Source organism: Pongo abelii, chromosome 6, assembly GCF_028885655.2.
Source record: "Pongo abelii isolate AG06213 chromosome 6, NHGRI_mPonAbe1-v2.0_pri, whole genome shotgun sequence".
Lineage (NCBI taxonomy): Eukaryota > Metazoa > Chordata > Mammalia > Primates > Hominidae > Pongo > Pongo abelii.
In genome coordinates this window covers 134,883,245-134,909,500 of record NC_071991.2, presented here as the reverse complement: position 1 = coordinate 134,909,500, position 26,256 = coordinate 134,883,245, and the positions used below count along the sequence as shown (strand labels likewise).

Genomic DNA, 26,256 nt, shown 5'->3' with positions numbered 1-26,256 from the left:
TACCTCCAGCCCAGTAGAGAAGACTGAAGCCCACTGCCATTAAATTTACTGTTATCTCAAAAAATTGCTCAGGTAGAGTTCATTCAACCTCTGCCCCTCCTCAACTTCTCCTATTAGGGTCTGATAGGCCACTGCATTCTGTGGTTCCAGCTTCCCTCTTATCTGCTGTGTGTGCAGGAAAATATTTTCTAATTACAATCTTTGCAGATCAGTTGAGTGAACTTGGAAATAAAGGGATTATCAGACCCCTTTAATTTGGGGATAAAAATCTAATGTGAACACTGTGTGGTCACTCTGTTAATTGCATAAATGTTTTCCTCCTTATTTGCATCTAATTCCTAACACTCTTTGCTATAGGCCTTATTTTTATTCTTGTCCTGCATTATTGTTTATTTACATATGGACATGCTTTTAAAATAACTATATTAATTCCTTAAAAATTATACTTGATATAAAATAATGCCCAGGTTTCACCACACAGAGATAACAACTTGCAACAGCTTGTTGGACGTGTCTCCATGCACTTCTCTTGCATATACAAACTCCTGAAGTCCACAATTTATATGAAGGAGTTTATGCCATATATAATTATTCATGATTTTTTTTCACTTCACAGCATGTTGTAGCCACACTTCCCTCTAAATGAATAAAGACCTACACATTCATTTGTACTCTGCCCAGTGTGCTCTGGTTTACTTAACCACCCCGCCTGATGATTGTTTATTGATAAAGAAAGAAATCTGAGCAGCACACAGAGATCATCAGACTCTGCTAATCCAGACTTTATAGTTTTGCTGTCAGATCCATGGGATTCTTGGTATTTATCCATTGACAAGAGAGTCTGAACTCCTCAGAGGAGCAGAGAAAGAACATGAAACTGATGAGTAAAGGGTCCAAGGCTTTGTGTTTAGCACTGCTACTTAGTGGCTATGTGACCTTAAAATCACTTCACCTTTCTGAACCTCAGTTTCCCTACCTGTAAATGATATTGTGAGTTTTCATTATATTCAAGGTCTGTTCTACTAACTGAAGGTCTGTATCTATAAATATACTGTCAAGCTATATCTCCAATCACAACTTAAATGCTTCGGCTTTATTCGTCCATACCTTTTTGATGTCCAGCACTATGGTAATACAAAGTAAATACCCAACAAACACAATTTGAGTGATGGATCAGTATAGCTGTTGAATCTGTCTTTTCAAATTTCCCCCAGAAATACCCATCTCTGTAGTTTTATACTGATTTTTTTAAGCCAGTGAACCTCAGACATTTTTACCTGCCTACAATCCCTACCATCTCTCTTTAGAATTTGTGCACGTATATCTACACTTTTAAATAGCCACAGTTTAAATCTCTCTCTCTCTTTCTGTGTGTGTGTGTGAGAGAGAGAGAGAGAAAGAGAGAGAGAATGCACCATGTGTGAGTGTGCACATATGTATCTGTAGTTTGATATGTATGTGCTATTTTGGGTGAGTAAAGTGGGATTCTATATGGAGAGAGTTACTATACTTTGCACTAAAATGAGGCTTTAGACAACAGAATGAGATTATTTTTTTACTCCCTCTCCCAGAGTTTTACTGAAATTAAATGTGTGTGTGTCTGTGTTTCTGTGTGTGTGTGTTTGAAGTGAGGGTAGAGAGGGGTGTCCTAATATTGTAGACACAGTATTCCCTCCTTTCATCTGTTCTTTCTTATCTTTCCTGTTTTCCTTCCTTCTCTCCCTCATTCTCTCCCTTCCTCTCTCCCTCCGTCTTTCTCTTTCTTTTTTTGTTTCATTATTTCTGTTTCCTTCTTTCCTTCCTTTTCCTCCTTTACAGAACAAATTAAAGAATAATGCCATTCTTTCTACTTTAGTCAATGACTTTAGTCAGTGGTGACTTCTATCACCATTTAATATAAAAAAAAGAGAAACAAGCCTCTGTATGAGAAAATTCTCTCAACCAATGAAATCCCAGTATAAGGTAGTATTGAAAGACAAGTAGGTATTTTGTTATATTAATATATTGAAGAAATGTATTGACCCATCGTGGTGGTGATAAAAACCAAATTATTCCACTCAACTAATGCCCAAGATTAAACCACTTTCAAAATATCGCTTAAGAAAATCAAGGAGTCGAGTTACAGACATTTGGGGAGTGAATAGATGTTCAGAAAGTTTGGTACTGCACCATTTTATTGCTTAATATGTGTCTGGAATCAGTATGCATTGAATTCTTTCAAAATGAGTTACGCACTTCATTCTCTTCCTAAAGGACACTGTACGTATTTAAACATTTTTCTTCATTTTGGAATGCTCAGAGCCACCATTACAAGCAGTGTTTATTGCAATATGCTTTGACTGAGAGGTGCTGTCAAAAGAGGCTATTGAGCCGTGTAGAGCTACTTCAGTCTCAGCCCTGTGGCTTCTGGATCTTGGTCTGCTTTTTAAAGATAGTTTTTCCATCTCTCTGAGGGTCAGGCTGCCCCTGACCATGTCTTACTGTGATGTGCATATCTGCCTGTGGTTCTTAAAGCTCCACTCCACCTCCCACTATTTCAGATTCGCTGAATCTAATTTATTATGTAACAAGCACATGATCTTATTAAATGTTTTTAAAAATCAATAGAAAATACGATATAAAAGTGGGCTCCAAAGGCTCTTTCTGCATATTTCCATATTCTTACCTAGATTCTAGAAACTTTTGGTTTCTGGAGAAGTGTTCTCCAGATCACTGTTCAATTCTGATAAGGAACCCGCCTTTCCAATTTGAATGTGAACTCTTCCTTCTAAACATGAAGAGACAATATTGCCCTTATTCCTTCAGGTGCATGGCTGCCAATTCCCCTCTCTCATTTGTATCTGACCACTCGGTTCTTGTTTTGCAGTCCCCAGTCTGTCCCAGATCGTCTGAGGATCCGGGTGAACAAAATCAGTTTACAAGACTATGAAGGATTCCACTATGACAAGGAGAAACTCCGAGAAGCTTGTAAGTTGGAAGTGCCTCATTGATTTCATGCGATCAGCCTATCTTTAGCTTCTTGATCCTCCTTGGTTTGATGGGTAGATTCATTTATCCTTGTGCCTGAAAATCGTGGTTAGAGAAGTGAAGTGAAACACAGTAACATGTGAGCTTCAAGTGATAATGTATGGGCTACAGAAAAAGGAACTGGAAAAGGAAAGCAGCTGAATAAAATCATTCTGCTGTGGATGCCAAGTCAGGATCTCTTGGCTTATTCACCACTTTAGTCTCAGATTTGCCTAAAATGAGGAAAGCAAAAAGTTGGTGATACCAATGGTATAGCACCATCCAGAAAACTCTTGAGACAACACAAATCTCTTCTTGGCGCCTGTGTTATCAAACACTGCCCTCATTCGTCACAGAGGTGTGGCAAAGAGGCATATTCAGCACTTCTAGATATTATGCTGTTATATAATGTCAGAGAAGGGGGCCCATGGGAATGTTGTGATATTAAAGTGATTCATTGATGATGAGGTGCCATTATTTTTGAAACCTGCACTTGAGTCAACGTATGAATTACTTCTCAAAGTTTGTATTTTCTGTATGCTTCTTTGAATACATAGCTAATTGTTAGTTCATCTCACTAGTCAATCAGTATGTATTAGACACTTTTTACATTCTGGTACATTCTGATCACTGCATTAAATCTCTGTCTATATAAGAATTTATGAGGTAATTGGTTAAAATAAGCCAGAAGAAGTTAAGACCATGAGAGTGTTAAATATTAGGGTTCTCGGCTCCTTCCTAATTGTGGGGGCCAATAGTCAACTGCAATAAAGTCAAAGAAGATAAGGAAAACTGGTGTCCAAGGGAATAGGCAATGATGCTGATATAAAGAAATGACTTTTATATGGAACCAAAAACTTATGAACCCAGTCCCCAGATGGTCCTTAAGTGTAGACCTGGCTACCTGTGTAAAAGAGGAAAATAGTTAGAACTGGCAGGATTAATGGTAGGAAAGCCTTCCTGGGATGGTCTTTTCTGAGCTCTGGTTTCTGAGACTGATCTGAAGTAGGCTTTACTGGATGGAAATTCTGAGGTCCAAGGATAATCCCAGGGGTGGGTACAGAGGGTTCTACAATCTGGAGTTGCCACGAGGCGAGGAGCCATATCCCTGGTAGCCTAATCACTGAATCTACTAGAGAATTTGCTGTGAATTTTCTTTCTTAATTCTCTCAGCTGCTTCAGCTTCCTCAACCCTTTATGTTGTTTTCCTTAGACATCAATATCTTTTAGTTTCTCCCCAGCCTTCTCACTTCCATACTTTACCCTCATTTCCTTTCATAGGAAAGTCTGAGCTGGAGGAGGAGCAATTCCCCAAACCTCTGAATTTCTTCCTTCTGTAAACAACATATTACATTTTCTAATATAAATGAGCTTATAAGTGACAGACTAGCATATAATCTATTTGATCCATAAAGTGATAGACATGTATTTTTGCGATGGGAAGTGTAGCTACAATGTAAATTAAATTGAGTTCTAAAGGTTACTAATCATAAAGAACAGTGTTTTATGGTCTTTCTTGTTTTAAGCTTCCAGACAAATAGCTAATAGTTCTTAAAAGAAGATAACAGATCTCAAGTAATATTTTGCAGCTTACCATCAACTCTGAAGAAATTCAGTTTGGAATGGGGACACATTTGAAATTTTTAGCTGAAATGAGATTTGAAGCTTATCTGTAGCTTTCAATTATCTGTTTTATCTTTTCTGTGGCATTATCTGTCTACCATTGCTGGAGGTAATTGTGGTTTGAGTTTTTCCAACAAGATGACATTTTCTGGCAAGAGCTTTACTCAGCATATGTGATAAAATTTCTATGTGAAGAAACTTCTTAAGTCAAATATGGCATAAATGTAAGCCAAATGAATTGAACAGTGTCTTTGGGACCCCAAAGAACAAATAAACTCTCTAAAAGGGGATAGAGGAGTTATTCTAAAGATTTAAAAACTCATTCCAACGATTTGGATTTGAAGAAAACAATAAAAGAATTGGAAGTAAAAGTGACCAACTCAATCATTTTACTTTTAATATGCGGTGATGGTGCTTCTAACTGTGGTTTTTCAGGAAAGTTTATCCTTTGAGGCTCTGGATTCACTCCTACTAACCTTTGCTCTTTTGCCTGGTTCCAACTTGAAACAGAATACAGATTCATGGGAAGGCTGACAGGGCTCAAACTGAGTATAAAGACAAAAGCAAGCTTAAGTCCATATATGAGGTGCATGCCAAAATAAATGTTATTTCAGAAGCATTAATTAAGTGAAATTTGCACAACACATCTAGATAAAAGGGACTCTAGGAATGTACTCTGACCTGCTTCCCAGAACAAAGAGAGTGAATCCTCTTAGGTCATTCATTTATTGTCATCAAAGACTGAACTAGAGCAGTAGCGTGGTACTGCGTTTGAAGTTAGTTCCATTTCTTGATGGTGTGCCAAGTGATATCTTCAGGCAGCATGTGGTTCTTTTCCATCACTGTTTAGCAGAATCTTGCTCATTGTTCACGTTAGATAATAAGCTTGCATGTTTGTCACCTAACAAAGCCCATCTTCCGTCCATAATGCAGGGCTCCCTGATAATAATGGATGGCAGCCCTTTAAATTGCTTTGCTTATTTTAGCACAGAGAAAGAGGACTATACTATTTCATATATTTCCCATTCCTCTTCCATTTAGCCCCATCTCACTGGGGGGCAATCCTTCTAAAATAATATCCTGGAAAAATTTAGTTCTTGTCAATCTTTCCCTCAGCTCTTGCTGGTAAATTTCAGACTTATGTGAGACACTAAAAGTCTTCCTTACTCTATAGGATTTATCAACCCTCAGATAATAGTTGTGGTTTGCAAGAGGGGACAGTCTATTCAACTTAAGAGGTAGAACATAAAGAGAAAGTGGCCATATTAAAAAAATTAAAGCAAATCTGTAATAATGATATCAGAAAATCACTCTCATAAACAGAAGTATGCAAGTGGGTCCTTAATAAAGCTTATAATCAAATAATCTAGGCAAAAGATAATCTGTTTTTAAAAATCTGTTATATTTCTAACCCCAGAAGAGATTCATTGACATATGATATATTTTTTAAAAATCTGAGATAACATGATATTCCCCAAAATTTAACTCTATTCCCATGCAAACTGGTTAAACTTCACTTTGGGTACCAGTTTATTCTGCACTTTTAAATTGCTATGATAATTTACACAGATCTAGGGTTTAAAACACAAGCAGTAGAAACCAGCTTGAAGCCAATTGAAAACAGACGTAGTCTATAAGGATAGGGAATTAACATTTGTTGTATATCAAATACAGTGTTTGACAATGCTTTCACATATGTGATCTCAGTATAATTCAGTATTATCTGGATGTCTATAACATATAATGCATAATATATCAATAAAATAGGGTACAATCCTAGTATCATTAGTGTTAACCAAACTAGGTATTTAGTTAAGCATTTGCCCTAATGGAATTTCCTTGTTTGGTGATTTAGTAGAAAAGTCAGAAATTTCGGTGTTTGAATCTCAGTTGCAACCTTGACAAAGTCATTTAATTTCTCTGATGATCAAATCTCTCATCTGTAAAATGAAAATATAATTATAACCCCATTCAGTGCTGAAGGTTAAATGTAATGCTGTGTATGGAACCCATGGTGTGAAGTCTGGCACATGAGCGTGCTCTCCAAAAATGGTAGCTATGATACTTGTGGTGGTGGTGGTTGTTAGAGAGGCCCTGCTGTCATACTGCTCATCAGTCTTCAAGTCCATTAAACCAGACTCAAAGTAGGTCATAGAGGCTGACTTCCTCTATGTAGAACTCTTCCTGGCTTGAGGCAGCTCACTTCAAACTGCACACACCACCACCCTCCAACTCACTTTCTTACTTTCAAAAATAGAATTGAAAATACTAGTAAATATCACAGAAAGATTATGGGAAGAAAGTGTAACTAAATCATTCAATTTACTTTTATTGTGTCTACTTGTATAAACATCTGCTGTAATGACAAGATACTTAAATCTATGAAGCATGTAAATACTGAATGCCCATATAGGATGATCTGAACATTTACCTGCAAATTTCCTTCGTTAAGTCCTAATACATTCTCTTAAGTGTGTCATCTGTTATCCACCACTGAATTTTTTGAAACAAATTTTTATTTTGGAATAATTTTAGATTTACAAAAAAGTTACAAATGTAATACAGGACATTCCTGTACATTCCTTCCCCAGTTTTTCTTATTGTTAAACACTTTACATTACCATGGTGCGTTTGTCAAGGAAACCGATATTGCTACATTACTATTAACTAAACTTTTGGAATTTCTATCCCAGGATCAAATCTAGGATGCCATATTGCATTGAGTTTTCATAGCTCCCTAGTCTCTTCTGATCTGTAACTGTTTCTCAGCGTTTTCTTTCTTTCTTTCTCTCTCTCTCTTTCTTTCTTTTATAACCTTGATAGTTTTGGGGGAATACTGCTTCCTGTAGAATATCTTCCAATCTGGCCTGTCTGTTGTTTTACTCATAATTGCACTCAATTTATGGGTTTTTGGAAAGAATGCTATAGAGGTGAAGTAGGCTTTTTGTCTCATGATGTCAAGACTTATGTGATATTCACATGACATCCCTGGTGATGTTAACCTGATCATTTGGTAAAGGTGGTATTTGCCAAGTTCCTTCACCATGGACTTACAATTTTTTCCCCTTCCCTACTCTATTCTTTAGGAATAAGTCACTAAGTCTAACCCACTTTCAAAATGATCAGAGGAGGTGGATCAAGATTTTTAAAATTGTTTCCAGTTTGCATATTTGAGCTCAACTGAATTTGTTAACTATGCCAAAATAGTAGAGCCACTCAACCGTTCATGCATTCATACTTTCAATAATTACATGTTTGCATCAGTTATATATCAGATACCACACTAGATGTTAGTCATTGAAAGATGAAACTAGAAAATCCAACATTACAACGTAATTTATTCAATGCACATTTATTGAGTCCTTACTGTGAGCAGGGGTTGGAAGAAAAAAAAAACAGAATTTGTTCCTGATTTTCTGGAGCTTTTTTTCTTTTTTTAAAAAATGTGATAATAACTGTGATGGGGCAATGGAAACATTCTATACCTGTTTTTCTAGCAAACATCATTTAAATAATGAAAGAAAGATAAAATATATAAGCAAGAATGAGAAAACCCAGTCTAACCACTAATTAGGTGTGTGACCTTGGGCAATGCATTTGTCTTCTTCAGGCTTCTGTTTCCTTATCTGCTAAATGCAGTAGTTAAACTAGACATTTCTTAAGAACAGATTATAATATAATAAATGTTTAGTTTTATAGAAATTACATAGGATTAAAAAATTTTTCACCAGCATATTTCCTTAGTAGAGTTTTTAAAGCTCCAACATCATTCATAATGAGTATAAGCATTAGAAACCATGTAAGTACATTGTGCTTCAAGAGTTTGCTAAAAACACTGATTTTTTTTTTTCCTATCGATAGCTTCATCTAAAATTGAATCTTTCCCCCTCATTTAACAAGTTGACAACAGGGCTGTTCAGTAGAGATTAAGCCTCCATTTGGTGGAGGTAGGCTTTCCAAGTTGAAATCTGTCTGAGGAGTTAAATGATGTCAGTTTGTCCTCTGAAGGGCATTGTCCTTCCTTTTTGCGAGTGTGTTTTTGTTTATTCCTATTTTCACGATTTGACATTTACCCAGAGTTTCGTGCTTAGTTTCTTTTACTGTCTTTTCCCATCTCTTGTCTGTATCTTATATTTATCATTTTATTTAAAATATAATAATAATAATGGTTAACACACATTGTACTATTGCCGTGAGCTAGGAAATGCCTTTTCTACATGTATTGTGTAATTTAATTTACCCGACATCTCAGTGTGATAGATAGTATTGTTATTCCCATTTCACATATAAAGCAATTGAGGCACAGAAAACTCAAACTGTCTAAGGGGCTGACATTTTGAATACTTATTTAATCACTGTGTTTTCTGTTTCCTCTAAGTAGTACTTCCTATTTTTCATATAAATGTCTTTAAAAACATAAGTAAAAATTTACATTTCAGTCTTTCACGATTCCATTTCAAATGTCTTCTTACATTTAAACTGACTTTGACTTAGTTTATCACACTCAGGTTCGTTGGACAAGTTTCTGTTTTTGGAACTTCCTCCAACCTCAAATCAGCCATTCATAAATTCAACAAATATTAATTGACTGCTTACCTTATTTCTAGTACTATTTCAAGTATTTCTAGTACTATTTCAAGATACAGAAAAGTGCTTGCCCTGGAACTTATGTTCCAGTGGAGGGACAGACAAATGAATAAATAATACAATACAGCAGCAAGTGCTATAAAGGAAAGTAAAGCAGAACAGTGACAGAGGATCCTGTTTTTGATAAGGCAGTCAGCAAGAGACTTTCTGAAGAAGTGACATTTAAAGAGAGACCAGAGACTTTCTGAAGAAGTGACATTTAAAGAGAGACCAGAACAAAAAGAGTGCGTGTATATGTGGATTTCTAGAAGAGTATCCCTGGGCAGAGGAAATGGCAAGTTCCAAGGCCAAGCATCCTTAGCATATTTAATGAATGGCAGGGATGTCCATGTGACTGGAACCTGCTTAGTTGAATGGAGATAGTCAGGAAGTTATTTTAAAGGGTCAGCATGTGGCGGGGGCTTATAGGCCATGGAGAAGGCTTTGGATTTTATTCAGAGTGTGATGAGAAGGTGTTGGAACTACTTGAGGAGTGTATCATGCCTGAATTTATTCTAGATAAATTTGGCTACTAGGTAGAACATTTTCAGGTTGCAATGATGGAAATAGAACAGCAGGTACCAGGCTAATGTGATACTCCAGGTGACAGGCAATAGGAATGAGGGAGTTAAAGTAGTAGAGCTGGAGAGAATCAGTTGGATTCTGGCTACATTTTGGAGGTAATGCTGGTAGGATGAGATGATGGATTCGCTGTATTGCATAAGAGTGCAAAATTCAGTTGCCTCTGATGTTTTGACCTTGGCAACTTGGTAAATAGAGGTAGGGAAGATGCAGAGGATTCAGCAAAGGAGACCAAGAAGGAGCAAGACCAAAGAGGAGCCTATGGTTAGCTACAAAAACAGCAGGAGAGCTTGTTCATTGGAATCAGAGAGAAGAAAAATATCTCATAAAAGCTGTCTAGCTGTCAGCGTTTCAGAGAAGTTGAGTAAGATGCACACTAAGAATTGGTAGTTGGATTGGAGTAGAGGGTAGTTAGTGGTAGCCTCACGAGATTGTGGAGTGAAAAATGTGAAGGTGCATAGAGAGGATTCGTGTGCAAATAGGGTCAAGTGAAGGTCAGATGTGAGCTGCATAATGACATCTTGATCAATGATGGACTGCATATACAACAGTGGTCCCATAAGATTTTAATACCATAGTTTTACTGCAGCTTTTCTATGTTTAGGTATTTTAGATACCCAAATGCCGTTGTGTTACAATTGCCTGCAGTATTCAGTACAGTAACATGCCATACAGGTTTGTAGCCTAGGAGCTACAGGCTATACCATATAGCCTAGGTGTGTAGTAGGTGATTCCATCTAGGTTTGTGTAAGTACACTCTATGATGTTCACACAATGCAGAAATCACCTAACGACATGTTTCTTAAAACACATCCCTTTCGTTAAATGACATATGACTTAATTCACCACAGATTGCTCTTTTAAGGTATTTAACTATAAAACGAAGGAAAGAAATGGGATGATGACTATAAAAGAATATAGTAGAATCAAAGGAGGATTTTTTTTTTAAATTTGTAAGATAGTACAGCAAGTGTGTATGCTGGTGGGACCAATTCACTAGAGAGAGAACTTGATTCAGAAGAGGGCCAACTGCAGGAGCAGTGCCTTTGAGTAGGTGGTAAGATGGAACCTGGTGAGCAGTGGAAGGTTGTGGGCAGGAATGTGGGGCAGGTTCTCCCGAGTACAGCAAAAGAAGGCAGAGGAGGGAGTACAGATACAGATAGCTTGGTGTACTTGGTGCTAGGGAGAAACAGAAGTTCTATTCTGATTGCTTTTATTTTCTCAGTAAAAGAAGAAGCAAGCTTACTAGTTGAAAGTTGGAAATGGATAGTATCAGTGTTCTGGAAAAAAAGAGGAAGGTTTGAAATAGCTTGAGGAGAGAGACAGTGACAGGGTTGGGCAGAATTGCTGACCTTTACTTTGGAAGTGGATCATTAAATTCATTGTTTTTTTGTAAGCACATAGAGCCTGACTTGCCAGTTTCTGGCTGTCTTGGTTTATAGATGAGCCTACTCTATGTCTTTCTAATTTCAAAGGACTCTGATACCAGGGGAATATTGGGCCGAAATATGATCTTATTATTAATATAAACTTCTTTGTCATCTAATTCTGTTTATGACCTAAAGGCTTTCTTTATTTATAAGAAAATAAAATATGCTCTGGTGCTGTGCTATATTAGAAGTTAATAATGTTAGATTTCAGACAAAGAACTGGGCCTGAAGTGTTGATGATATTTGATCCTTCCTTCACTGTTAAAACTTAGCCTTTGGCAATGAGAGCAGTCAATTGCAGGTAGATCCTTAAGTCTCTGCCCAAAAGAATATTTTCCCTTTTCATTGGTTTATTTTATATAACACAGACTCAAAATTATGGCCAACTCTTACTATTTATAGACCAGTCTAGTCCATTTGGTTGCTGTCTTACCAGGTTGACAACTCTGGAATGTAAGCTCAGATGGTAGTTAGACTTCCCTTTGAAGACTTTCTTCTAAGATCTTTGTATAAAATTTTTACTTTCATTCATCTTGCTAAGGTTTGAGTAGTGCAGTGTTGGCCATTGCAGAGTCACAACTATCCTGTTTAATAATAAATAATAACATCCAATAATTGCATAGGGCTTCATGGTTTACAGAGGGCTGTTGTATACACTGGCCACATGCATCATTACAAGGACACTTAAGATTGCCTCGCACAGGGTTACATTGCTGTGATGGGATTTTAATAAGAAATTACATATTTTCTCTCTTAATCTGGGGCACTTTCTGGTATACAGCCTACTTCTTTATAAAGACAAATTTAAAAGAATTTGTGGTCATAGTTCTTGTCATCGGTTGAGTTTCCAGGGAAACAGACTGTGAGACTGAGTTTTGTGTGCAAGGGTTTTATTGGGGATTTCCCAAAACGGAACCACAGCTGTGCAGGGCAAGAAAAGCGGGACCAGGAAGAGGGAGACGTTGAACTTTGCTGTAGTCACAACTGAGGACTCCCGTAGGGACCTTTGGACCTGGGACAGCCATTTTGAGTTTTCTAAATTGAGGCAAGGGTTATTGGACACAGATCAGGCTCTGCCCTGGAAGGGGATAAACCTTGAGTGAGGTAGCATCCTTTCTGGAGAAGGACTCAGCTGTGCGCTATCAGCAAACTTTCAGCCTCCAGGAAAATGAGTGCCTCAATCCTAACACAAATGCAGTGTTTCAGTTCCGAAAGCAGAGTCTTGCTATGTATTAATAACTCAGCACCTGATTTTTGAACTAAGGCCAAGAATGAGCCACCCACATACCAAAATCCTTGAGTTCATTCATTCAACTCTTCATTTAACAATGATCTATTGAACACCTACTATGTATCAAAGACTGTTATAAGTACTGGAAATTCAGCTTAAGTGAGTGCCAGCCCTCAAGTTTTTCTCTTGTTATATCTTTTGACCTGATTTCCCTGCTATCCCAAATTCAGGGAATTGGAATACAAGTTGATTATTCAAAAGTGTCTGAATTAGCAAAGTAAAATAGAAACCTAAAAGATGAATGCTGACCTTTCCTTAAAAGTTCTTTCTGATGAGTTATTGCCAAGCCAAATATTCTCCATTTGGAATTTGAGTAATTAAAAGTGGAAACCTGAATATAAAGCCATCTCAATTTCTGGCTGTCACTTCTAGTCTGACGCTATAGTCAGCAGAGAAAACTTCAGAGTTTGATTCTCAATAGGATGTGTATTTTTTATATATTCATTTCTTCCTTTACTGTTAAAATGTAACCTTTGCTAATAAGAGCAATTCATTGATTGAACTAAACAGAATCAAGGGCGGAAGTGTAAACTAATCTGAAAATAACATCTTTGCAGATTGACTCAGAACCACAATTTTTTATTATTATTATTATTATTATTATTATCATTATACTTTAGGCTCTATGGTACATGTGCGCAATGTGCAGGTAAGTTACATATGTATACATGTGCCATGCTGCTGCGCTGCACCCACCAACTCGTCATCTAGGATTAGGTATATCTCCCAATGCTATCCCCCCCCTCCCCCCACCCCACAACAGTCCCCGAAGTGTGATGTTCCCCTTCCTGTGTCCATGTGTTCTCATTGTTCAATTCCCACCTATGAGTGAGAATATGCGGTGTTTGGTTTTTTGTTCTTGCGATAGTTTACTGAGAATGATGATTTCCAATTTCATCCATGTCCCTACAAAGGACATGAACTCATCATTTTTTATGGCTGCATAGTATTCCATGGTGTATATGTGCCACATTTTCTTAATCCAGTCTATCATTGTTGGACATTTGGGTTGGTTCCAAGTCTTTGCTATTGTGAATAATGCCGCAATAAACATACGTGTGCATGTGTCTTTATAGCAGCATGATTTATAGTCCTTTGGGTATATACCCAGTAATGGGATGGCTGGGTCAAATGGAATTTCTAGTTCTAGATCCCTGAGGAATCGCCACACTGACTTCCACAAGGGTTGAACTAGTTTACAGTCCCACCAACAGTGTAAAAGTGTTCCTATTTCTCCACATCCTCTCCAGCACCTGTTGTTTCCTGACTTTTTAATGATTGCCATTCTAACTGGTGTGAGATGGTATCTCATTGTGGTTTTGATTTGCATTTCTCTGATGGCCAGTGATGGTGAGCATTTTTTCATGTGTTTTTTGGCTGCATAAATGTCTTCTTTTGAGAAGTGTCTGTTCATGTCCTTCGCCCACTTTTTGATGGGGTTGTTTGTTTTTTTCTTGTAAATTTGTTGGAGTTCATTGTAGATTCTGGATATTAGCCATTTGTCAGATGAGTAGGTTGCGAAAATTTTCTCCCATTTTGTAGGTTGCCTGTTCACTCTGATGGTAGTTTCCTTTGCTGTGCAGAAGCTCTTTAGTTTAATTAGATCCCATTTGTCAATTTTGGCTTTTGTTGCCATTGCTTTTGGTGTTTTAGACATGAAGTCCTTGCCCATGCCTATGTCCTGAATGGTAATGCCTAGGTTTTCTTCTAGGGTTTTTATGGTTTTGGGTCTAACATTTAAGTCTTTAATCCATCTTGAATTGATTTTTGTATAAGGTGTAAGGAAGGGATCCAGTTTCAGCTTTCTACATATGGCTAGCCAGTTTTCCAAGCACCATTTATTAAATAGGGAATCCTTTCCCCATTTCTTGTTTTTGTCAGGTTTGTCAAAGATCAGATAGTTGTAAATATGTGGCATTATTTCTGACGGCTCTGTTCTGTTCCATTGATCTATATCTCTGTTTTGGTACCAGTACCATGCTGTTTTGGTTACTGTAGCCTTGTAGTATAGTTTGAAGTCAGGTAGTGTGATGCCTCCAGCTTTGTTCTTTTGGCTTAGGATTGACTTGGCGATGCGGGCTCTTTTTTGGTTCCATATGAACTTTAAAGTAGTTTTTTCCAATTCTGTGAAGAAAGTCATTGGTAACTTGATGGGGATGGCATTGAATAAACACCTCTACGCAAATAAACTAGAAAATCTAGAAGAAATGGATAAATTCCTCAACACATACACCCTCCCAAGACTAAACCAGGAAGAAGTTGAATCTCTGAATAGACCAATAACAGGAGCTGAAACTGTGGCAATAATCAATAGCTTACCAACCAAAAAAAGTCCAGGACCAGATGGGTTCACAGCTGAATTCTACCAGAGGTACAAGGAGGAGCTGGTACCATTCCTTCTGAAACTATTCCAATCAATAGAAAAAGAGGGAATCCTCCCTAACTCATTTTATGAGGCCAGCATCATCCTGATACCAAAGCCTGGCAGAGACACAACAAAAAAAGAGAATTTTAGACCAATATCCTTGATGAACATTGATGCAAAAATCCTCAATAAAATACTGGCAAACGGAATCCAGCAGCACATCAAAAAGCTTATCCACCATGATCAAGTGGGCTTCATCCCTGGGATGCAAGGCTGGTTCAATATACGCAAATCAATAAATGTAATCCAGCATATAAACAGAACCAAAGACAAAAACCACATGATTATCTCAATAGGTGCAGAAAAGGCCTTTGACAAAATTCAACAACCCTTCATGCTAAAAATTCTCAATAAATTAGGTATTGATGGGACGTATCTCAAAATAGTAAGAGCTATTTATGACAAACCCACAGTCAATATCATACTGAATGGGCAAAAACTGGAAGCATTCCCTTTGAAAACTGGCACAAGACAGGGATGCCCTCTCTCACCACTTCTATTCAACATAGTGTTGGAAGTTCTGGCCAGGGCAATTAGGCAAGAGAAGGAAATCAAGGGTATTCAATTAGGAAAAGAGGAAGTCAAATTGTCCCTGTTTGCAGATGACATGATAGTATATCTAGAAAACCCCAGTGTCTCAGCCCAAAATCTCCTTAAGCTGATAAGCAACTTCAACAAAGTCTCAGGATACAAAATCAATGTACAAAAATCACAAGCATTCTTATACATCAATAACAGACAAACAGAGAGCCAAATCATGAGTGAACTCCCATTCACAATTGCTGCAAAGAGAATAAAATACCTAGGAATCCACCTTACAAGGGATGTGAAGGACCTCTTCAAGGAGAACTACAAACCACTGCTCAAGGAAATAAAAGAGGATACAAACAAATGGAAGAACATTCCATGCTCATGGGTAGGAAGAATCAATATCATGAAAATGGCCATCCTTCCCAAGGTAATTTACAGAACCACAATTTTATGCACTAGTTACGTGGATAAAAACTGCAGGCTTTCCCTAGTTCACACTGGTGGAAAACAGTCTTTCTTAGTACCGAGTGGGTTTCCTGAATCACTGGTCCACTGCCAGTCTCCTGGAGTCATCTATAAGCAGAATTAGAGATGTCTCCAGGCTGTCAGCTGCTAGGGATGTCTTTGTTTGAGACCGCCCTATTTCTCATCTCCTCATAGAAGCTGTCCGTGTATAATTTGTTTATTCATTTTGCTTCCCAAAAGAGGCTTGGGGCCCCTTCAGCTGATTTTAGAAAATCTTTCTGTCATGAATTCTCCACATGTATCTAATCAACTTAGAAATTCCAGGCTGCATGACTGAATGTGTCCCCAGCATCTAGTTGTTGGTGACCTTGACCGTCACCCTGCAGTGTAACAGACAGCATGATGTAGAAATTGTGCAAGAGATTTGGACCAGTGTATCTAATAATCATTTCAAGTGTTGAAGTTTTAGGTATGGTTATGAATCTTTCCTTTCAGACATGTAATATTTCATCTTGATTTTCGGATGTATTTGGCTAGCCTGGCCATGTAGCCAAGATTCCAGTGTCACAGTCAAGCATTTGTTATCTCCCTCCCAAGTACTTGAGCACTGGTAGTAAATATCAGTAGTGGTTCTTTCTGTGTCTGAGAATTTTACGAATATTCATTTCCATTGTCAAGGGCATGCTAGGACCTCACAGTTAAAAGCTTATATCACAATGAACACCAGAAATAATTGCCAAGAGATGATATACATCATCTTGTTGTACTAGTACTTTATTGCATGCAACATTAGGAACCTTCTTTGAAATGGAATTATCGTCATCAAAAGTAGGCATTTACATCATTGTCATTAAAACGTATTCAGTTGGACAAGGATGACATTTCATAGCACTGTTTGGTCTGGACCTTTGGTTCCTACTATGTATTAGAAGAGAGGTATGTGGGCCTTCTGCCCATACTTGCTCCTGGATAACCACAGTCAATGCATGAACCGCAGTCATCAGAAGTAGGAAAAAGGCCATTACAAACAGCATCCATGATTGGATCTCATGCTCCACCTGACAACTTTTGTCTTTGTTCAGAAGACCAGGCTTTAACATCTCCTTTTTTTTTTCCTGGGATTTTCTTTCTCATTTCTGCTTTTCCATTTATCATGTCATGAATGCCAAAGATTTGGAAAGAGAAAAAGAAAAGGATCTGTTACCAACTCCTGAGGAGTTGTGGGCTGGGCTTTGATGGGCACCAGGGGAGTGTAGTGTTCCCTTTCATTCTTTCTTCTGTTCTTTCTTCTCCAGCCTTCAGAATTTTCTTTCCCCAATTCTGTCTATAACACATTCTAACTCAGAAACCATTTTGTTGTATTTTAGGTGTTATCAAACTGCCTTTGGGGCATTGACAAGTGGTCTTTGTCCTCCATCATCACAGTTTTCACTAATTTTACATTATTTTCACAGTCTCTGTCTGCTGCCTTCTTTGCTCTTTTTTGCTCTCTCCAGCTCAGCAGGCCACAAGTCCATGGTGTTAGGTAAGTATATCAGAAAGTTGTAACCCCCACAGCTATGCAAAATGACTTCACCGTCACTCTTGCTCCTTTTCCCTCTTCCCATCCAATTGGCCACAGAGGAGTTGCTTCCTTGGACTTCGTATCTCTCTCATATGCCCTTCCCATCTCTCTCATATGCCCTTCCCTTCTTGTCTTTCTGCCACTCCTCTATTCCAGACCTCACCATTGCTCAGCTCATTGACTGTATTAGCTTCCTCACTTATCCTCCAGTCACTCACCTAATTTTTCATCAATTTGTCTTCCGTATTACTCCCAATGATTTTTCTAACATTTTGTCCAAGAAAAAGGTGGGAGATTTTTAGGCACTGGGATGAGCGAGTGGAAAAGTACTGGAGGATGTTGTGGGGAGGTTGGTCAATTGCCAACCCATTGTATCTAATTATTATCATCCATCAAGTAAGAATTGTAGTTTGTTTATAACCTTGGCACATTTGGAACTAACAAAATAAAAGGAAAGATTCCACTTGTCTTTACATCCTCCCTTAGGAATTTGTTTCTTTTCTCTAGTCCCCTGCCTCTCCTCCTTGAGTTTCTTATTTCCACCATCCTTTTGACTTCCTGAGTAATGTGAATGCTATGAGTAACGAAATAGGTACTGATAATTGTTCTATGTCAGGATGATCTCATCAGCAAAGTATCTGTCCAAAGCAAACTCAGAACAGTTTCTTTTTCTTTTCCCTTTCTCTTGATTTTTCTGTAACTAGGCATCTGTGTTTGCTAATTGTCTCTTATTACCAATAATTATTTAGGCTCTTACCCACCCACAGAGTCTGAGAGAGAGGGACTCTGTCTTTCATGATGTTTACATTTCAAAAAATGACTTCTAGCTCCTGGAGAAAGACATTCCTGGGTTGTAAAATTTGGCATGAGTCTGGGAGCAGATTTACATACATCTCAAAGGGGCAGAGAAAGGATTTACAATGGAAAGTTTGCTAAAGCAAATGCTCTAAGAAACAAGTGTTCAGGGCCATATAGTCAAGAAGAAACCTGTCGGCCGGGCGCGGTGGCTCACGCCTGTAATCCCAGCACTTCGGGAGGTGGAGGCGGACAGATCACGAGGTCAGGAGATCGAGACCATCCTGGCTAACACGGTGAAACCCCGTCTCTACTAAAAATACAAAAAATTAACCGGGCATGGTGGTGGGTGCCTGTAGTCCCAGCTACTCGGGAGGCTGAGGCAGGAGAATGGAGTAACTGGGAAGGCAGAGCTTGCAGTGAGCCGAGATTGTGCCAATGCACTCCAGCCTGGGCGACAGAGTGAGACTCCGTTTCAAAAAAAAAAGAAACCTGTCTAAAGTTCCATCATGCTAAGGGAAACATGAAGGCTGTTTTGGTCAGTATACATCTGGAACCTTCACCTTCTGTTGGAAACCTGTTAGTATCTACCCATCCTTTTGAGAATAAGGTCTCAACTTCTTAGTATAAAAATCAAACCTCCGGCCTTAGCCTCACCCTACTCTACTCTGTACCTACCTGCCTTCCTAATTCCTGAACATTTCCTTTTCTTCTTTTCATGCTGTGGTTCTTTAGAGCCTAAGGGTGGTCTGAGATAATTTCCTTTTGTCTCAAAAACTCTTGTTCCTTTTGTCAAACCACCTTATTTTCTTCACAACTCCTCGTGGAAGAGTGTCTCGTCTTGGGGAATGTGTAGCTCTTCTGGATTCTAAACACGTGGAGTACATGTCTGTCTGATTCCTGTCACAAAGATATCATCAGTAGGATGTTTTCATGTACTCCCCTCCTCCTCCAATTCTGTAAATTCCTTGAGGGCAGGTACAATGTCTTACTTAGCATTCCGTGACCAACTGCTGACACTAGAGTTGTCTCCAGCACCAGAAAGTCCTTAAAACCCATTTGCTAAAATGATTAAGTGAATGACTTATAGACGTGAAAAATATTGTGGCATAATTCTTTGTATATACAATATATATTTACCAAATTAATGAAAATAGAAACCATGAGTTACTATTCAAGATTATGAATGCCATAAGCATTTAAGAGGATGTTTTTAAGTGAGTTGCATGTTCCTTATGTTGCCCACTTAGTTAGTATACTATCATGATAAAAGCAGAATTGGATCTGTACTTGGAAACCCAAATTTCTAGAGAACCTGTTAGTTTCTGGAAAGTGCTCAGAAATCTTACCCTTGAATAGAATCCAATGAAAACTACATAATTTACTTTTATCTTGTGGATGACATTTTTAATGGACTATGGACAGGACCTGGGTTAGCTCAAGCTAGGTAATCCAAACTCTGTGATTACTTTTAATTGTAAGGACTAGGAGTTGTGAAACTGCTGACAGGTCCCAGGCATGGCGTGGCAAGGTATAAAGTTCTTGGGATGTTATGTTTCCTTTTGAGTGCTAATATGCCCATTAGTTGCTCCCCATTGGTTCCAGGTGAGCAGGTGGTTGTAAAACGGACCTGTGACCCACAGCAGGGAAAAACTGGATTGAAATACCATATTGCAAATCGATTCTATCTAATTATTATCAGCCATTAAGTAAGAATTGTAGTTCCATGATAACCCTGGCACATTTGGAACTAATGAGTTAAAAAGAATTCCACTTGTCTTTACATCCTCCCATATTGTATTTCCTATAGACAAAGTATCTGTCTATAGGAAACTCAGAACAGTTTTCTTTTCTTTTTCTCTTGATTTTTCTGTTTCTTTTTAACTAAGACTATTTTTCAGAGCAGTTTTAAGTTTACAGAAAAAGTAAGTAGAAAGTACAGAGAATTCCGTATATCCTCTCAACCCTCCCCTACCCCAACCTATCCACACACAGTTCTCCCCTTTATTAACATTTTGCATTAATGTGGTTTATTTGTTACTATTGATGAGCCAATACTGATACATTATTATTACCTGAATCCCATAGTGTACATTAGGATTCACTCTTTTTTCATATAATTCTATGGGCTTTCACAAATGTGTAATGACATGCAGTCATTATTACCGTATCGTACAGAATATTTCACAAGGAATACCTTGTGTTACGTCTTTTCATTTCTCCCTTCCTCTCCCAAGCCCTTGGCAACCACTGATTATTTTATTGTCACTGTAGTTTTTGCCCTTTCCAGAATTTCACATAATTGGAATTATACATCATGTAGCCTTTCAAATTGGCATCTTTCACTTAGCAATCTTCATTTAAAATACCCCCATGTCTTGTCTTTGCTTTATAGCTCATTTCTTTTTATTGTTGAATAATATTCCATTGTCTGGGCATACCACAATTTATCTGTTCACCTACCAAAGGACATATTAGTTGCTTACAAGTTTTGGCAATATGAATAAAGTTGCTATAAACATTCATGTGCAGATATTTATGTGGACATAATTTTCAACTCCATTGGGTAAATACCAAGGAGCTGATGCTAGATTGCATGGTAAGAGTATATTTAGTTTTGTGAGAAACTGCCAAGCTGTCTTCCAAAGTGGCTGTGCCGTTTTGCATTTCCACCAGCAATGAATGAATGTTCCTGTTGCTCCACATCCCCACCAGCATTTGGTGGTGGTAGTTTTTTTTTAATTTTAGCCATTCTTTTAGGTGTGTAGTGGTATCTTTGTTGTTTAATTTGCAATTCTCTGATGACAGAAGGTGTTGAGCATCTTTTGCTGAGCGTATTTCCTGTCTGTATTTTCTTTTTATCAGATTTTGTTAAGATCTTTTGCCCAGTTTTTTAACTGGCTCTCTTGTTGTTGGGTTTTAAGAATTCTATGTATTTTTTGGGTACCAGTCTTTTTTTTTTTTTCATCTCTTATGGATTCTTTGTTATAGGCTCCTAGATGTGGATTGCGGAGTTACAGAACATTTAGGAATACTAGTACCTACTGTCAAAGTGCACAGATTTACACTCTGAAACAATTGATTTCATGGCACCCTGGCCAGCATTGAACATTATTTTTTAATCTTATTTTAAAAGAAGTGAATATTCTAATTTGCATTTATTTACTAAGCTTTCCCCCTGTATTCACTCACAATTTGTATCTAGGGTAATTCTCCTGTTTCAAGACAGAATGAATTAGATATGACATGAACCAACTACAGCAGCATAAATGAGATGGTTTCTCTGAGTATTTTCCATTGCTAAGATCTGATTATTGATTTGGTGAGACTTGCTGAGACCAAGGTTGAGCTTCTCAGTGCACGTTCTCTCCAAGAGGTAGGAGAGTATCATGAGGAGAAGGCGTCATTATGTCCATGTGGGACAACCAGCTTCCTTCTGTCCTGTGGCCTCAGTCTTTTCTTTTCTTTTCTTTTTTTTTTTTTCAGAATTTGTGCAAAATTTAAGATCAGTTTTCTCTTTGTTTTTTCTTCTATCACTCCCCCATCCCCCCACCCCCCAAAAGGCCCCGGTGTGCGATGTTCCCCACCCTTTGTCTATGTGTTCTCATTGTTCAGCTCCCACCTATGAGTGAGAACATGCGGTGTTTGGTTTTCTGACCTTGTGATAGTTTGCTTAGAATGATGGGATAACAGTCTTTTATCAGATATGTGTTTTGCAAAGGTTTTTACCCAGTCTGTGGCTAATTTTTCATTTTCTTAACACTGTCTTTTCACAGAGTGGAAGTTTTCGTTTTAATGAAGTCTGACTTAACCATTTTTTTCTTTCATGGATCATGCTTTTGGTGTTGTATGTAAAATGTCATTGCCATACTAAGCTTATCTAGCTTTTCTCGTATGTTATTTCTATGTTATTTTCTAGGGAATGGGGTTTTTTTTTTTAAAAGGCTATTGGTTTCTTAATACTATGTATAGGTTGATTAAATGACACCAAGTACTTGCATAAACTCTATTGATTATGTTAGTAAATCTAAAATTGATGCTTAAGGAAATGTCAAGTTTTTAAAATGTGTATATACATAGTGTTAACAAGTTTAGTCTAAAATTACTATCTATATTTTGATGGTTTACCATATTGTTCAATACCTTTTCCTATTTTCTGACTTTTTAATTCTGTGATTATATTTATTGTTCTTTTCAGAAGGTGATAACCTTTTTTAAGAAGCCTCCACAATTCATATGTGTACTTAAAACTTAAAGCCCAATCTTTGCAAATGCTGTGGTTTCTGAGAAGCTTTTCTCTAAGGTATCACACCTTCTTATAATGATCCTATTGAAGATAGTTTGTGCTTTGAATAGGTAAATGGCTTCATATAGCTGCAATTCTATTTTAACAGTAATTGCACTGTAACAGCAATGCCACATAATTAAATCTTTTTTAAAAAATGCTGAGCTCTCAGCTCTTTATTTCCACAATGACATCTCGTTGAACACATCATGGTACCTTGCAGAGAACGAATTAACTGCTGTGAGTTTTCTCCCTTTTTATAAATCCCATTATCACTTTCATGTGGATTTAGTGTGAAAGGTGGCTCTTTCTGCTTTGGCTCTTAGGGCCTTGGCTTGTGTCATCAAGAAGGCAGCTGTGATTCCCCTCATCTCCTTGTAGGTTTGATTGATTCTTTTATTTACATGCTTTAGTTTAGACTCTACCCTTTAGAGACTTTGGCACAACACATTATCTGCTATAAAAAGTTCTCACATATAGTCTGCTGAAATTGGTTTGGGAATTTATGAAAGGGCAGTACATGTTGATAATAGAATTAAGGGTAAAAGTGATGAATTAAATAAGGCTTAGAGGAGTGAATATATGATGTTTTTTTATAGGTAGGACTTAATCTTCACAGTAACCCAATGGGGTAGATAATATGATCTTTCTCAGTGCATTGGGCCTTTACATACTATACTGTAAAAGAACCAAGGGGAAGCTAAGCTCATTGAGCAATAAAAATAGTCAAAAGTATCTGGAATTGTAATTTTCCTGAATGTAGTTATTTACCAAGGATAATTAAACATTAAAATGAATGGTATGAGAATATGTACTATAGCAAAACTAGCAAATTGATAATATCACAGGCTAGCCAGACTGAAAACTAATACTGCTAAGTAAACACAATATCAAAAATCCTTGGGAAACACCTTTGAATATCTTGTGCCACTGATGTCATGAACTTTTCACACCTCAAGTGAGCACATAGGTTTTGTTTTATGTTTAGTTTGTGTTAACTGTCATTGAGGTCTTCAGTTCAGTATTGGAAATTCTATTGTAAGGATTTCAATAGCAAAACAAGTCACAGTGATTTTCTGTAATAATCTTGATTAAATTCTAGGTACTCTTGTTATCTTTACTGTCCCAATAATAATTAGCATCTGCTCACAATTGTATAGTTGCATTTCTTTGTAAAGTAAGCAATACTTACTTTAATTCTGTGACCCCTAAATTACAGACCAGGTTATATAGCAAGGCCGTCAGCAGTTTTGATAAGCTTGAGTCATGGTCTATAAGTTCACCTGAATCTGGCCTATTGGAAAAGGGGAGGAATGGGGAACCTTTAAAAATGACCACATTTCTGCCAAGTATGTTCATGAGAATGTGTCTGACTTCACTGGTAGTTTCTGAGCCTGATGGTTCGTCCAGGCCTGGAGATGTTTCCTCTCTGTTCACAGCCTTTCCCTAGTGCTTGTGAAGCTCTACGTATGAGACTCATGAGTCCATCCTCAGCTGCTGGTCAGCCTGTCACTGGTTTCTGCCTTCACTTCTCTGAGCTCAGTGTTGAAATCTAGTAGAAACTCCATCCTTCTGTGCGGCCCAAGTTCAATGGAAAGTAGGAATAGTTCAGAACAGGGGCTCTTGAATAAGAGAAACCTAGGATGAAAGCTGTTGTTCCGTTTTAGTGGTTGTAATATTTAGGGCATGTTATGTATCTGAGACTCAGTTTCCTCATTTTAAAAATAGAAATAATGATATCCACCTCTCAGGATTGTGGCAAAGATTAAATAACACAGTAAAACTGGTACATTATTTATGTGAATGTAGGTTATTTTTTCTCCTTCCTCCTTGCCCTCCCTTTCCCTTTCTCCTCCTCTCCTTGTTCTTCTTCCTTCTCCTCCATCCTCCTCTTCTTTTTTCCTCCTTTTTCTCTTCCTTCTCCTCCTTTTTCATATCATGTAATCAGTATTATCATTTTCATGTTCATTCATATTTATTCCACCCCTCCCTAAATTTATCATATGACACAATGCTATGCAACATGACACACAATTATGTATCTTTAATATCATGTGGATTTGGTCATACTCCCAGATCACAGGCAGTGGAAGTCTGTTCTGGCTTATGTGGCTTTTCCAGAAGTGTGGAGTATGATTCACTCATGTAAGAAAATAAATTACTTCAGCTACTCTGCTCCTTCTCTCAATGCTACTTCCTTGAACCCCCAGGCTTAGGCCCTGTATTAGTCCGTTTTCACACTGCTGATAAAGACATACCTGAGACTGGGGAATTTACAAAGGAAAGAGGTTTAATGGAGAACCAACAGTTCCACATGGCTGGAAAGCCTCACAATCATGGGAGGAGGCAAGGGGGAGCAAGTCACATCTTATGTGAATGGCGTCAGGCTAAGAGAGAGCTTGTGCAAGAAAACTCCCATTTTTAAAACCATCAGATCTTGTGAGACCCATTCACTATGATGAGAACAGCATGGGAAAGACCCACCCCCATGATTCATTCATCTTCCACCAGGTCCCTCTCACAACGTGTGGGAATTATGGGAGCTATAAGATGAGATTTGGGTGGGGACGCAGAGCCAAACCATATCAGGCTCCAAGCAGCTGTGCCCAGGAAAAGTGATCCTAGCTCAATTCAGCATCTGGGAGCTCATGTAGTTGGCATGTGCATTAACCTCAGAGTCCCATCTGTTGTGAATTTTCATTGGCCTCTACGCAATTCAGCACAAAGATGCTGTGCTAAAGGTTGGGCCAGAATAAAATTTGCTTTAGACATCCCTGGATAGGGCAGTTTAACCTCAGAGTTGGTCTACAAAGGGTCTTTTGGCTTTCTTCAACAAATAATTCATTTGAGGAAATTATTTGACTGTCTTTTGCATCATACCAACTGATTCAAGTTTTCTTAAAACTCTACACTGTTGATGAGAATGTAAATTAGTACGGCCACCATGGACAACATAATGGAGCCTCCTCAAAAAAACTAAAAATAGATTGACCATATGATCCAGCAGTCCCACTGCTGGGTATGTGTAGGTACAAAAGAAAGGAATCAGTATATGGAAGAGATATTTGAATGCCTGAGTTTATTGCAGCAGTATTCATAATAGTCAAGATGCAGAAGCAACTTAAGTGTCTATCAATGGATGAATGGATAAAGTTAATGTGGTATATATACACAATAGATTATTGTTATGCCATAAAAAGAATAAAATTCTGTCATTTGCAGCAACATGGATGGAACTGGAGGATAGTATGTTAAGTGAAATAATCCAGACACAGAAAGACAAATAGGGCATATTCTCTCTCATATCTAGGGGCTAAAAAAGTCAGTCTCCTGAAGGTAGAGAGTAGAATAGTGATTACCAGAGACTTGGAAGCGTAGGAGTAAGGGGAAGTGAAGAGAGTTTGGTCAATGGGTGTACAAATACAGATAGATAGAATAAATAACCTTTATGGTTCTATAGCACAGTAGGTGATAGTAGTTAATAATAATTTATTGTATATTTCAAAATACTAGGAAGAGAAGATTGAGACTGCTTCTAACATAAAGAAGTGATAAATGCTTGAGGTGATAGATTGCTTAATTACCCTGGTTTGATCATTATACATTGTATATATGTATCAAAATATCACATGT

General features: G+C 37.8%; 1 protein-coding gene across 1 annotated transcript in view; it reads left to right on the top strand.

The window, feature by feature from the left end:
* Positions 1 to 26,256, top strand: part of DGKI (diacylglycerol kinase iota) — a 456,754-nt gene that overhangs the window by 322,078 nt on the left and 108,420 nt on the right. Inside the window, 1 exon segment of the mRNA XM_063725794.1 lies at positions 2,867 to 2,967. Coding sequence (XP_063581864.1) covers positions 2,867 to 2,967 — 101 coding nt within the window.